Source organism: Wickerhamomyces anomalus (assembly GCF_001661255.1).
Source record: "Wickerhamomyces anomalus NRRL Y-366-8 unplaced genomic scaffold WICANscaffold_2, whole genome shotgun sequence".
NCBI classification, from domain to species: Eukaryota; Fungi; Ascomycota; class Saccharomycetes; order Phaffomycetales; family Wickerhamomycetaceae; genus Hansenula; species Hansenula anomala.
In genome coordinates this window covers 82,036-95,021 of record NW_017567111.1, presented here as the reverse complement: position 1 = coordinate 95,021, position 12,986 = coordinate 82,036, and the positions used below count along the sequence as shown (strand labels likewise).

The 12,986-nt window shown below is 33.3% G+C and overlaps 7 protein-coding genes across 7 annotated transcripts; 4 read left to right on the top strand and 3 right to left on the bottom strand.

Annotated features, from left to right (window-relative positions):
• Positions 1–447: 447 nt before the first annotated feature.
• On the top strand, positions 448–1,644 carry WICANDRAFT_82946 (TauD/TfdA dioxygenase family protein; the record flags this gene model as incomplete). The annotated part of the gene is made up of 1 exon (XM_019185465.1): positions 448–1,644. One exon carries the CDS (start codon positions 448–450, stop codon positions 1,642–1,644), a length of 1,197 nt encoding a protein of 398 aa, XP_019039761.1.
• A 263-nt stretch (positions 1,645–1,907) lies between these two features.
• On the bottom strand, positions 1,908–2,078 carry WICANDRAFT_22732 (uncharacterized protein; the record flags this gene model as incomplete). The annotated part of the gene is made up of 1 exon (XM_019180960.1): positions 1,908–2,078. A coding segment is annotated over one exon (171 nt), but the record flags the coding sequence as incomplete, so codon positions are not given.
• A 1,297-nt stretch (positions 2,079–3,375) lies between these two features.
• Positions 3,376–4,719, top strand: WICANDRAFT_77235 (uncharacterized protein; the record flags this gene model as incomplete). The annotated part of the gene is made up of 1 exon (XM_019184521.1): positions 3,376–4,719. One exon carries the CDS (start codon positions 3,376–3,378, stop codon positions 4,717–4,719), a length of 1,344 nt encoding a protein of 447 aa, XP_019039759.1.
• Positions 4,720–4,730: 11 nt separating this feature from the next.
• Positions 4,731–5,441, bottom strand: THG1 (tRNA guanylyltransferase; the record flags this gene model as incomplete). The annotated part of the gene is made up of 1 exon (XM_019181474.1): positions 4,731–5,441. The coding sequence occupies one exon, from the start codon at positions 5,439–5,441 to the stop codon at positions 4,731–4,733; it is 711 nt and encodes a 236-aa protein (XP_019039758.1).
• Positions 5,442–5,869: 428 nt separating this feature from the next.
• RPA135 (DNA-directed RNA polymerase I core subunit RPA135) lies at positions 5,870–9,530 on the top strand. The gene has a single exon (XM_019182547.1). The coding sequence runs from the start codon at positions 5,913–5,915 to the stop codon at positions 9,423–9,425; it is 3,513 nt and encodes a 1,170-aa protein (XP_019039757.1). The 5' UTR covers positions 5,870–5,912; the 3' UTR covers positions 9,426–9,530.
• A 54-nt stretch (positions 9,531–9,584) lies between these two features.
• Positions 9,585–9,854, bottom strand: WICANDRAFT_23374 (uncharacterized protein; the record flags this gene model as incomplete). The annotated part of the gene is made up of 1 exon (XM_019180987.1): positions 9,585–9,854. A coding segment is annotated over one exon (270 nt), but the record flags the coding sequence as incomplete, so codon positions are not given.
• A 904-nt stretch (positions 9,855–10,758) lies between these two features.
• Positions 10,759–12,840, top strand: PMR1 (Ca(2+)/Mn(2+)-transporting P-type ATPase PMR1; the record flags this gene model as incomplete). Its single annotated transcript, XM_019183111.1, has 1 exon — positions 10,759–12,840. One exon carries the CDS (start codon positions 10,759–10,761, stop codon positions 12,838–12,840), a length of 2,082 nt encoding a protein of 693 aa, XP_019039755.1.
• Positions 12,841–12,986: the final 146 nt, after the last annotated feature.

Here is a 12,986-nt window from a genome sequence, read left to right as displayed (position 1 = left end):
TCATAAGCTCATAATGTTAACTGATTTCAAGCTTTTTGATCAATTTTAACGTTGAGAAAATGATTTGACCACTACTTTTTCTGAGGTCCACAGTTTCAACAAAATAAACTCGAGTCTTTCAATCCGTTCTATTGTAAGATACGATCAAACGATTAATCATAGAAAAAGTTGATTATGAGCTGATTGTTCTTGGTAGTATATCATACGTTCATGTTGCTGATGGTTGAATTACTCTATCTGGAAATAAATCCATTCCAAATTATGGCTTTTCCAAGTTTCTCCAATCTATTGTGAAGTGTGGCATTTTAACATTTTGAATCAGATGACAAATGGTTAGAACTATGGAGCAATAGGAATTAAAGGAGATATATAATTACTAAAGGTATAAAAAGATGATGATGGAACTTGATTTGATATTTGATCTTTCAAGTTCATCATCATTTCAAAATGACAACAATTAGCCAATTATCTCAAAAGACAAAAGATTTATCATTACAATCAATTCAAATTGAATTGAAAAATCCAAATGGTGTTCAAGAAGGATATCAAGATTTTGCTAAGGAATTACCAGCTTTATCACGTAAAAGATTAGAAAAATATGGTATTGATTTATCAAAAGGTTATCCACGTCGCCCTGATCATATTCCAATTTTCCTAGATGAAGCTTACAAGATTAGAAATCGTCCAAATCCAAATTATATTGAACGTGGATTAAATGCTGATCCTGAGAAAAAGGCATTATTTGGTGCTGCAACTGAAGTTGTCAATTTAACTAAATATATTGGTACGGAAATTGTTGGATTACAATTGAGTGATTTAAATGAACAACAATTGGATGAATTGGCTTTATTAATTGCTGAAAGAGTTGTTGTTGTTTTCAGAAAGCAAGATCTTTCACCACAAAAACAATTAGAAATTGGTGAATATTATGGAGAAGTTGAAGAACATCCATTAACAGGACAAGCTAAAAAAGGTATCACAGTTGTTTGGAATAAATTTAACAGAGGTGGCCCATTAATTAAATTTCAACGTGGTGCATTTGCTGGATGGCATACTGATTTAGACCATGAATTTAGTCCAGCAGGTATTACACATTTACATTTAGATTCTACATCTGAAACTGGTGGTGATACTGGATTTATTAGTGGATATGGAGCATTTGATAAATTATCACCTTCATTCCAAAAATTCCTAGAAGGTAAAGTTGCCATTCATAAAAGTGCACATGTTTATTATGAACGTGATGATATCTTAAGTGGACCAAAACATATTGAGAGGGAACATCCATTAGTTGTTACACATCCAGTTACAGGTTGGAAATCATTATTTGTTAATCCTGCACATGTTGTTCGTATTAAAGATTTGGAAAAAGAAGAGAGTGATTTAGTTTTAAAATATTTGAATGAAGTTTATGCTAAAAATTTAGATATTCAAGTTAGAGTTCATTGGCAACCAGTTAAAGAAGATGAAGGAGTTTCAGTTATTTGGGATAATAGAATTAGTCAACATGTTGCAATTTCAGATTATAATGATCAATGGGAAGGACCAGTTCGTCATGCTCATAGAGTTACAAGTTTATCAACACCTCCAGTTTTCGATCCAAATTCTAAATCTCAAAGAGAAGCTTTAGGCTGGGATAATTAATTATTTAATTGAATACATGAATGGATATTATGAAACATTGTATATTTTTTTTTGTAAACCACATAAACTCATTACCCCTAAAATTAAAAAATTCAAATAAATATATATAGAAGCAGATAGAAACTTTTCAAAAAGTTCAAATTTGCTTAGAATTGAAACACTTTTTTTTGGTATAAACAACAGTTATGATCTCAATCACTTCTAACTATTGATCTTTCTTTAATTTGTTTCAACAAATCATTTGATTTTTGTTCATTTTTCTCAATGATTAGTGATTTCAAACATTTATTCTCCATTTCTAATTTATGAATTCTTGCATTATATAAAGAAACTTTTTCATTTAGATTTTTCAAAGTTCTCTCCATTTCTTGTTCTTTTAACTTCTTCTTTATTCTAAATCTTGCAGAAGCTGCAGTATTTCTCTTTTTCTTATCAACTTCACTATGTAAACTTGTATTTGGAGATGATGATGGAGATTGCTGTATTGTTTGAGCCGGACTTGTGACAGTGCTTAATGAAGATGATTGAACAGGTAAAGAAGGTTGTTTGAAAACATCATCATCATTTGTTGGTTCTTGTTTAAACCCATCAAAGCTTAATAAATCATTAAATTGTTCTGGATCTTGGATTTGTTGTTGAAATTGTTGTTGATAGTTAAGTTTCAAGTCATCATCATGAGTACCATCAACGGGGAATTTATCAAAATCAAAGAAACTAGAGTCTGTAAAAGAGGCTAGATCATTGCTATCAGTTGAGAATTGATAGTTGTTTATACTTTCCAAGTTTAGTTTGGATATATAATCCAAGTTGTTGTTGTTATTGTTGTAGGACATAATGATCTGCTCAAAATAAGGGGTATTGTCAGATCTGGGGGACTTCTTTCAAATAGCAGCTATTGAGTCAATCAATCAATCAATCAATCAGTCAGAGTATCTTCAAACCACTTGTAAGAACCAGCTAATAACGAGTCCTTGTTGATGTTTTGGATGTTGGAAACGTTTTATTTCAAATACACCAACGCTTTTTTTCTTCGATGATTAATAATTCAAAGGGAAAATTTTTCCTCCGGAGTTGCTCGCTTGAAATCACCGGCACAGGGAGTTGGAATTGGAAGGGGGATAAAGTGAGTTTAGATGGGTTAAACCTGTTTAATTTAAGTAGAGGGTGTATTGATTGATTATAAGGGTATTGGAGATGGTTTTATAGAGCTTTTCCTAGATTTGGAGTGGATTTATAGTAAGGGTATCCTGGTAGGGGACACACTAGGCTGTTTGCACTTTCTGAACAGGGCAAAACCATCCTGAAGCTGTGACTGTTGAAACGGTTGCGAGTGAAGGGATTAGCAGATGTTCAACGGTTGATTGAGAGTATTGGAGAGTAATGGATATAAGATATCAGAGTATTAATAGCACTATTCTATGTGTCACAAATGTGTCACTTTGGCTTCTTTATCAACTTTCCTATGCTCTTCTCGTGAGCGAGTGGCTACCGCTGAGTTGCCCAAAGAGGAATGCTAGGTGATGTCACGTGTGCTTGAAGAAACCACCTGCTTCACCTGGAACTTCACCTGAACTTTCACCTGGATTGAACAGGGGACACACAGAATGGAAACTTTCGCGAACTTGAACTTTGAAGTATAAACGCGTCCTACTCATTGATGAAAAGTGTCAATAAAAGTGAACGAGGAGTTATACACTTATTTCCTTGTGATTTCTTTCATCTATATTCAATATGGCCTCCGATGAAGTAAAGAAGGAACTTAATCAAGGATCCAAAGAGACCAAACAAGATCAAACAAAGAACACAACTGATGTTGATTCAAATCAACAATCCAATATCAAACCAGAACTAGATTCTAATCCAAGTTCTGATTCAATAACTGCTCAAGATTACATCTCCTCTCAACTTGAACTGGAAAGGGAAGCTAAAGAATTGATGCCCTATGATCCAAATCAATGTACTTATTCAATGGGGGCAATTCGTCAACAAATTTATGCATGTTTAACTTGTCTTGCCAAAACTGGTCAAACTTCAGGAATTTGTTATTCTTGTTCAATTCAATGTCATTCTGATCATGAATTAGTTGAACTATTCACAAAAAGAAATTTCACTTGTGATTGTGGTACTACAAAAATGAATCATCCTTGTTATTTAAGATCAAAAATTTTTGATGATATACCATCTTCTTCAAATTCTTATAATCAAAATTTTAAAGGTCATTTTTGTGATTGTAAACAATTATATAACCCAATTGAAGAAAAATCAAATATGTTACAATGTATCTTTGGTGAAACTTGTCAAGAAGATTGGTTTCATGATTATTGTATAATGGGATTAACTCATTATGAACCTCCAAAGCAAAAAGATCATGGTGTTAATAAATTGGATCAATTAGGTGAGCCTGAAATTGATGCAGCTACTCAAAATATCAAGAATGAAGAGGACAAGAAAGAGGAACTGATGAAAAATGATCAACAAGAGGAAGAAAACGGTGAGCCTGTATTGGACGGATTCCCAAATTTGGATGATTTTGATTGTTATATTTGTTGGAAATGTATTAATAAATTTAAAGATTTCTTTGATAAAATTAAACAAAATAATGATATTGTGGTAACTACTGTTCAAAGAATTCCAAGTGAAAATTTACAAGAACGTAATTCAATAATTTTACAAAATCAAGATGGAACTTTTTTCAAAAAAAGAAAAATTGATTATGATTATTCAATTTTCTTGAAAACCAATTATGAAGAGAATTTTAAAACTCTATACAATACAACAAATGATACTACAATTAAAAAAATCCTTGATGAATTCCAATTTTTGATGAATGATGATCCTATTTATGAACCTCCTAATGATGATGAAATTGATCCTGAAGATGATGACAATTCCTCAATTTATGACCTTGGTGCAAAAGCTATCAATTCATTACCAAGAGAACAAGCAATTCAAGGTGTTCAAGCTTTCCAAGACATTAAAACTAAATTAAAAGACTTCCTGGCCCCTTTTGCTCAAGATGGTAAAATTGTGGGTAAAGATGACGTGGAGAATTTTTTCAAAAACATTCAAAAATGAATAATTTTTGATCATTCATAATCTTTAAAAAATTCATCAAGACGTTTATAAACATCAATGTGTAAAATTTCATCTTTGAAAATTAATGATCCTTTTTTAAAAATTTCCGGTTCATTATTATAATTGATTCCAAATTCTTTAAACAATATCTCATTCTTCTCAGCTGAGCTTGTCCCCATTAATCTTTTCTCTGCATCTGTTGTACTTAACCCACCTTTTATCACTAATGTCCAAAAACTTGTATTGTATAAATTATTAATATGCGTATCAACAAACCTCCAACTAACATAATCTTTTAGAACTTTTAAATTAGGATAAACAACCGCCCTACAATCAAATGTAGGTAAATTTTTGATTTTCAATTCAACATCTGGGAAAAACTTCGGCCATAGTTGAATATAATGTGCTGTAAATGTACTTGCAAATGTGGAAACCAATTTACTTTCACGTCTATTAAACAATGTTGTTTCAGGTTTCAACACAAATGAATACTCATCTGATTCTCCAAACGCTAGAAAAACATCACTGATTGATCTTTTAACATTCAATGCAGCTGCATTCGATAATTTTAATGCTCTAATATCATTTGGTTTAATAAATTTATAATCTTCTGAAAATTTATGGAATCCTCGACCATCAATTCGTATCACTATGAAACATTCTTGGAGAAGGAAATTATCTTTTTCAAATTCTTTGACATATTCAAATCTTGATTTGGCCATCTTGAAGTAAGGGAAGTTGGGTTGACTGGTGTTTCTGCAAAATATTGAATGCTTTTATTATGATTCCACACTATAAAAAAATTTGAGAGTAGTGGCCCGAAACCGAAAAAAACAGAAGAGCTTCAAAATTGGAATTTGGATTTGGGTTAAAAGAGCTGAGAACAAGCATTAATCAATCATGTCATCTAATTATTAGGCTAATTAGATATTCTCTTTTTGATAGAACTACTCTTCAAACTCTCAATTCATCTCCACACCTCAAAATTCATGTAAAATCAACACCGGGTAAACTAGCTCATCGCGAAATCCGTCAAAGATTACATAAGTTTCTTTTTTTTTTTTTCTTTGCAGGAAAAATAAAAAAAATTTTAAGTAGGAAAAAAATCAATCAATTACATACATAAATTAACTATTCAAGGGTAAAATAACCTCATCCCATATCATTTAGATCATAAGGAATAAAGTCCAAATATGGGTGCTCAATTCAGAACTGCACAGTTCAGAACCCTTGAACGTGAAGCCCGTTTTAAGAACCCTCCAAAGGATAAATCTGCTTATCCTTTATTAGAAGAAGCTGTTAAACCTCATGTTGGTTCATTTAATGCCTTGACTGAAGGCCCAGATGGCGGGTTATTAAACTTGGGTGCCAAAGACATTGGTACTAAGACTATCTTTGATAGTAATGACGTTGATAGATTAGGAAACAAGTTGAAGATTAGAGTTGATTCTGTTCAAGTTGCAAGACCTTCAGTTCCAAATAGTGATAAACTATCTTTAGATAGAAGAACTTGGCCATCTGAAGCTCGTGAAAGAATGGTTTCATATAGAGGTAAATTATTATTAAAAGTTTCATGGAGTGTCAATGATGAAGAAGAAGTTTCTGAAATTAGAGATGCTGGTCAAATTCCAATCATGTTGAAATCAAATAGATGTCATTTAGAGAAATTATCACCACAAGACTTAGTTAACCAAAAAGAGGAATCTGATGAGCTAGGTGGTTATTTCATTGTCAATGGTATTGAAAAATTGATTCGTATGTTGATTGTTCAACGTCGTAATCATCCAATGGCCATCATTAGACCTTCATTCACAAATAGAGGTGCATCATATTCTCAATTTGGTATCCAAATAAGATCTGTTAGACCAGATCAAACTTCTCAAACAAATGTCTTGCATTATTTAAATGATGGTAATGTCACTTTTAGATTCTCTTGGAAGAAGAATGAATATTTAGTCCCTGTTATGATGGTTTTAAAAGCTTTAGTGGAAACTAATGATCGTGAGATTTTCGATGGTATTGTTGGTTCAGACTTATCAGATTCTTTCTTGACTGATCGTTTAGAATTGTTATTAAGATCTTTTAAAAATTATAACCTGCATTCAAATCAACAAACATTGTCTTATTTAGGTGATAAGTTTAGAGTTGTCTTCAATGCTACACCAGATGTTTCAGATGTCGATGTTGGTAAAGAAGTTTTGAAAAGAATTGTTTTGGTCCATTTGGAGAGTAATAGAGATAAATTTAGAATGTTATTATTTATGATTAGAAAATTATACACTTTAGTTGCTGGTGACTGTGCACCAGACAATCCAGATGCTACTCAACATCAAGAAGTTTTATTAGGTGGGTTCTTGTATGGTATGATTATCAAGGAAAAAATTGAAGAATACTTGAATAACATAAGATTACAAATCCAATCAGATATAAATCGTGGAATTGCAATCAATTTTAATGATCGTAAATATATGTCAAGAGTGTTCATGAGAATTAATGAAAATATTGGTCAAAAATTACAATATTTCTTATCAACAGGTAATTTGGTTTCTCAATCTGGTTTAGATTTACAACAAGTTTCAGGTTATACTGTTGTTGCTGAAAAAATTAATTTCTATCGTTTCATTTCTCATTTCAGAATGGTGCATAGAGGTTCTTTCTTTGCTCAATTGAAAACTACTACAGTTAGAAAGTTATTACCAGAATCTTGGGGTTTCTTATGTCCTGTCCATACACCTGATGGTTCTCCTTGTGGTTTATTAAACCATTTTGCTCATAAATGTTCAATTTCAACACAAGCCTCAGATGTTTCCAAAGTTCCAGAAGCTTTAAGTGCACTAGGTGTTTCACCAGCTCATGTTTTCGCTGCTGGTCCAAAAGTTTGTTGTGTTCAATTAGATGGTAATATCATTGGTTGGACTACTCATGAACAAGCCAAGATTGTTGCTGATACTTTAAGATTCTGGAAGATTGAAGGTACTCATGGATTACCATTGGATTTAGAAATTGGTTATGTTCCACCATCTTCTAAAGGTCAATATCCAGGTTTATTTATATTTGGTGGTCATTCAAGAATGATGCGTCCAGTTCGTTATTTACCATTAGATAAACAAGACATTGTTGGTCCATTTGAACAAGTCTATATGGATATCGCAGTTACACCAGAAGAAATTACAAACAATGTCCATAGTCATGTTGAATTCACTCCAACTAATATTTTGTCAATCTTGGCTAATTTAACTCCATTTTCAGATTTCAACCAATCCCCAAGAAATATGTATCAATGTCAAATGGGTAAACAAACTATGGGTACTCCAGGTGTTGCACTAGTGCATAGATCTGATAACAAATTATACAGATTACAGTCAGGTCAAACACCAATTGTTAAAGCTAACCTTTATGATGATTACGGTATGGATAATTTCCCTAATGGTACTAATGCAGTCGTTGCAGTCATTTCTTATACCGGTTATGATATGGATGATGCGATGATTATCAACAAATCTGCAGATGAAAGAGGTTTTGGTTATGGTACTGTTTATAAAGTTGAAAAAGTTGATTTATCACAATCAAGACGTCGTGGTGATCCAATTACACAACATTTTGGTTTCGGACAAGATGAATGGCCAAAAGAATGGAGAAACTTCTTAGATACTGATGGGTTACCAATGATTGGAGCTAGAGTAGAGGAAGGTGATCCAATTGTTGCATTTTATGATGAAACCCTTGGTAAGACTAAAGTGAAGACTTTTCATTCATCAGAAGGTGCTTATATTGAAGAAGTTAAACTATTAGGTGATGATAATGGTGATTCAGAATTCCAACAATTGACAATCAAATACAGAATTACACGTTCCCCATTGATTGGTGATAAATTTTCATCTAGACATGGTCAAAAAGGTGTGTGTTCAAGAAAATGGCCAGCTATTGATTTACCATTTAGTGAAACTGGTATCCAACCAGATGTTATTATTAATCCTCATGCTTTCCCATCTCGTATGACAATTGGTATGTTTGTTGAATCTCTTGCTGGTAAAGCTGGTGCTCTTCATGGTATTGCACATGATTCTACACCATGGACTTTTAGTGAATCTGATACCCCAGCTGATTACTTTGGTGAACAATTGAGAAAAGCTGGCTATAACTACCATGGTAATGAACCAATGTATTCTGGTGCTACTGGTGAAGAATTGAGATGTGATATATATATTGGTGTTGTTTACTATCAAAGATTGCGTCATATGGTTAACGATAAGTTCCAAGTTCGTTCAACTGGTCCAGTCAATTCACTAACTATGCAACCTGTTAAAGGTCGTAAAAGATCTGGTGGTATTCGTGTTGGTGAAATGGAACGTGATGCTTTGATTGGTCATGGTACTGCATTCTTACTACAAGATCGTTTATTGAATTCATCAGACTATACACAAACTTCAATCTGTCGTGGCTGTGGTTCATTATTGGCTACACAAACTTCAGTTCCAAGAATTGGTGCTGCTGCAAGTATACGTTGTCGTAACTGTTCATCCAAATTTGAGCACAGTTCCACCTCATACGTTGATGAATCAAATATATGGGAAGATGGCCAAGGTAACAAATTTGTTGGTGGTAACAATACAACTACTGTTGCAATTCCATTTGTTTTGAAATACTTGGACTCAGAACTAGCAGCAATGGGTATCCGTATGCGTTACAACGTGGAGCCAAAATAAGCATGATAACAACGACAACAACAACAACAACAAAATCAACCTTCAACCTTTCATAATAAAGCACTGTATTTTAAGCTAGCATAATCAATAAAAGTATGTAAATAATGTTTATTGTAGTACATAGCCTTTGTGAACAGGATCTGTTTCCCCAGTTAAATTACTTTCATCAATAGTTAAATGAATAGCCTCTGTCAACCTTATATCGGCTGGAATTCTATCACCAATATCAAAATGGACTAAGTCACCTGGAACTAATTGAGCAGCAAGGACATCTTGAGTTGAACCATTTCTAATCAAATGAGCTTCAGCTGGGACTAATTTATTCAAAGCTTGTAATGACTGTTCTGATCTATATTCTTGAACAAATCCAACTGTGACAACAATTACAATGGCCAATGTAATACTAACTGAATCATCAATATTACCCATGAAAAAACTAATAGCTGCACTACCTATAAGCAACAATATAAGTGGATCTTGGTAAAAAGTCTGGAGAAATTTTATAGCCAAATTTTCTTCTTCATCACCATTCAATTCATTTAATCCGTGTAAACCCCTTCTTTGAGTAACATCCTGGACTGACGTTAAACCAGTACTTAAATCAGATCTTAGTTGTGACACTGTTTGCTCTATGGATAGAGTACAGTATTCATATGACGGAGAAGTATCTTGAGATGGTGTGAGTGGCCTACTACCTCCGTTCAATTCGATATCATATGGATTATCTGATGTTTTTTTTGAGGACATCTTTAAAGATCAACCTTTCAAAGATAAAGATCCAAATTTAAATTCAATGATCTGATAGACAATTTTTTATTTGTGGGTTTTTTGAATCAAAGTAAATAGCAATTCAAACTTTCTAAGTTTTTCAGTACTTTTGGAACACCCTATTTTGATGACGTTGACTCCGATAAAATAGTTATTTCAGCAATTGAATCAGGAAAACACAAGTTTAAGAGGAGCAAAATAAACAACAGATAAAAAGCACAAGCTCTTGAGATTTCAAAATGGAAACGGGTGATTGCCTCACTTTACGAAAGTTTATCACTTGAAACAAATTCCCAAAACGCTTTGAGCTCTATGTTCAAGGCGCTAAGCTCTTTTCCTGATGAATAAATCCAGAAGGACACGATGAAGCCCTTTTTTCTTTCAGAAACTGTCGACTCGATTTTTTTTTTGACCTATCGGTCGCGATTTTATCGGTTCGCGAATTCTCTCCTTTTTCTTTTTTCATGTCAAATCTGAACGGGCAACTTGAGCTTTTTGTGACACTTCTCCTGCTGTTCCTAAAGGGGCTGGTATCCCATTAACTGAACGTAATTGTATCGCATATATGGGTACTTTAGTTCGTGATGGTCATGGTTCAGGTGTTGTTGTTGGTACTGGGCATAATACAGCATTTGGTGCTGTGTTTGAAATGATGAATGATATAGAGAAACCAAAAACCCCTCTTCAGAATACTATGGATAAGTTAGGTAAAGATTTATCCATTGTCAGTTTTATTGTCATTGGTATTATTTGCTTGATTGGAATAATCCAAGGTCGCTCATGGCTAGAAATGTTTCAAGTCTCTGTTTCATTAGCTGTTGCTGCCATTCCAGAAGGGTTGCCAATCATTGTTACGGTAACATTAGCACTAGGTGTTTTGAGAATGGCTCGTCATAAGGCTATTGTTCGGAGATTGCCAAGTGTTGAAACTTTGGGTTCAGTTAATGTTATCTGCAGTGATAAAACAGGTACTTTAACGCAAAATCACATGACTGTAAAGAAAATTTGGACTGTTGATATGAATTCTGAAAGTTTAACTGTTGATAAAGATGTTTCCAAGGGACAATCGTTAAGACAATATTTGACTGATGATGTTAAGCAAACTTTAGAAACTGCAAACATTTGTAACAATGCCAAATATTCACAAGAAGCTGCCAAGTTTGTTGGTAACCCAACTGATATTGCATTACTAGAAGTCCTATCACAATTTGAGTTAGAAGATATCAGAAGTAGTAGATCAAGAACACATGAGCTACCATTTTCATCATCAAGAAAGTTCATGGCCATTAGTGCACATACTGGTGATATTTCAAAGACTGAAACTTATGCAAAAGGTGCTACTGAACGTATTTTAACAAGATCAACCCATTATTTAACAAAAGATAAAAAAGTGGAAAAATTAACCGAAGAATTGCATACTAAGATACACGAGGCTGCACACAAACTAGCATTGAAAGGTCTTAGAGTGTTAGCATTTGGTCATGTTAACAAGGGTTTTGAAGATGAGCCATCAGGCTTAGTTTTCGATGGTTTAATTGGTATGAAAGATCCACCAAGACCTAGTGTAAAGAATGCTATTGCAAAATTGATCCATGGTGGTGTTCATGTCATTATGATTACAGGTGATAGTGAAACTACAGCTGTTCAAATCGCAAAAGAAATTGGTATGAATGTTGGAAATCCAGAAAAGTCAGTTATCAATGGTGAAAAATTGGAAACTCTTGATGAAGAAACTCTTTCACAAATCATTTCATCGGTTTCTGTTTTTGCAAGAACTACACCAGAGCAAAAAGTGCAAATTGTTAGAGCATTACAAAGAAGAGGTGATGTTGTTGCAATGACTGGGGATGGTGTTAATGATGCACCTGCACTAAAACTAGCAGATATTGGTATTAGTATGGGTAAAATGGGTACAGATGTTGCTAAGGAGGCTTCTGATATGGTTCTAACAAATGATGATTTCAGTACGATTTTAAATGCCATTGAAGAAGGGAAGGGTATTTTCAATAATATTCAAAATTTCTTAACTTTCCAATTGTCAACAAGTGTTGCTGCGTTATCATTAATTGCCATCTCAACTTTTTTCAAATTACCAAACCCATTAAATGCAATGCAAATTCTATGGATCAATATTTTAATGGATGGTCCACCTGCACAATCACTTGGTGTTGAACCTGTTGATCATGAAGTTATGAATAAACCACCAAGAAAGAGAAATGCTAGAATCTTAACTGAAGAACTTTTCAAAAGATTGTTGTCAAATGCATTTTTTGGGATTGTTGGTACCATCTACGTTTATATCAAAGAGATGAATGACGATAATCAAGTTACTGCAAGAGATACAACAATGACATTCACATGTTTTGTCTTATTTGATATGTTTAACGCATTAAGTTGTCGTCATGCTACCAAATCTATTTTTGAGTTAGGATTTAAGAATCAAATGTTTAATTTTGCTGTTTTAGGATCGTTATTGGGTCAATTATGTGCAATTTACATTCCATTTTTCCAATCAATTTTCCAAACTGAAGCTTTATACTTTAGTGATTTGGTATTTTTAACCCTTTTATCAAGTTCGGTTTTCTTATTTGATGAAGGTAAGAAATATATTAGAAGACAACGTCGTGATGTCTATTCTGTTGTCTAGATATAGAAAGAGAACGACAGGAACTATATTCAGACAAATTGATCAGAGGTATAGGAGGGAAAAAAAGTTACTATCACTATACCTGTGTATAGGAAGAGATCGCAAGATCAAAGAACTAAATTAAGAAAATGTCATTAATAATTACT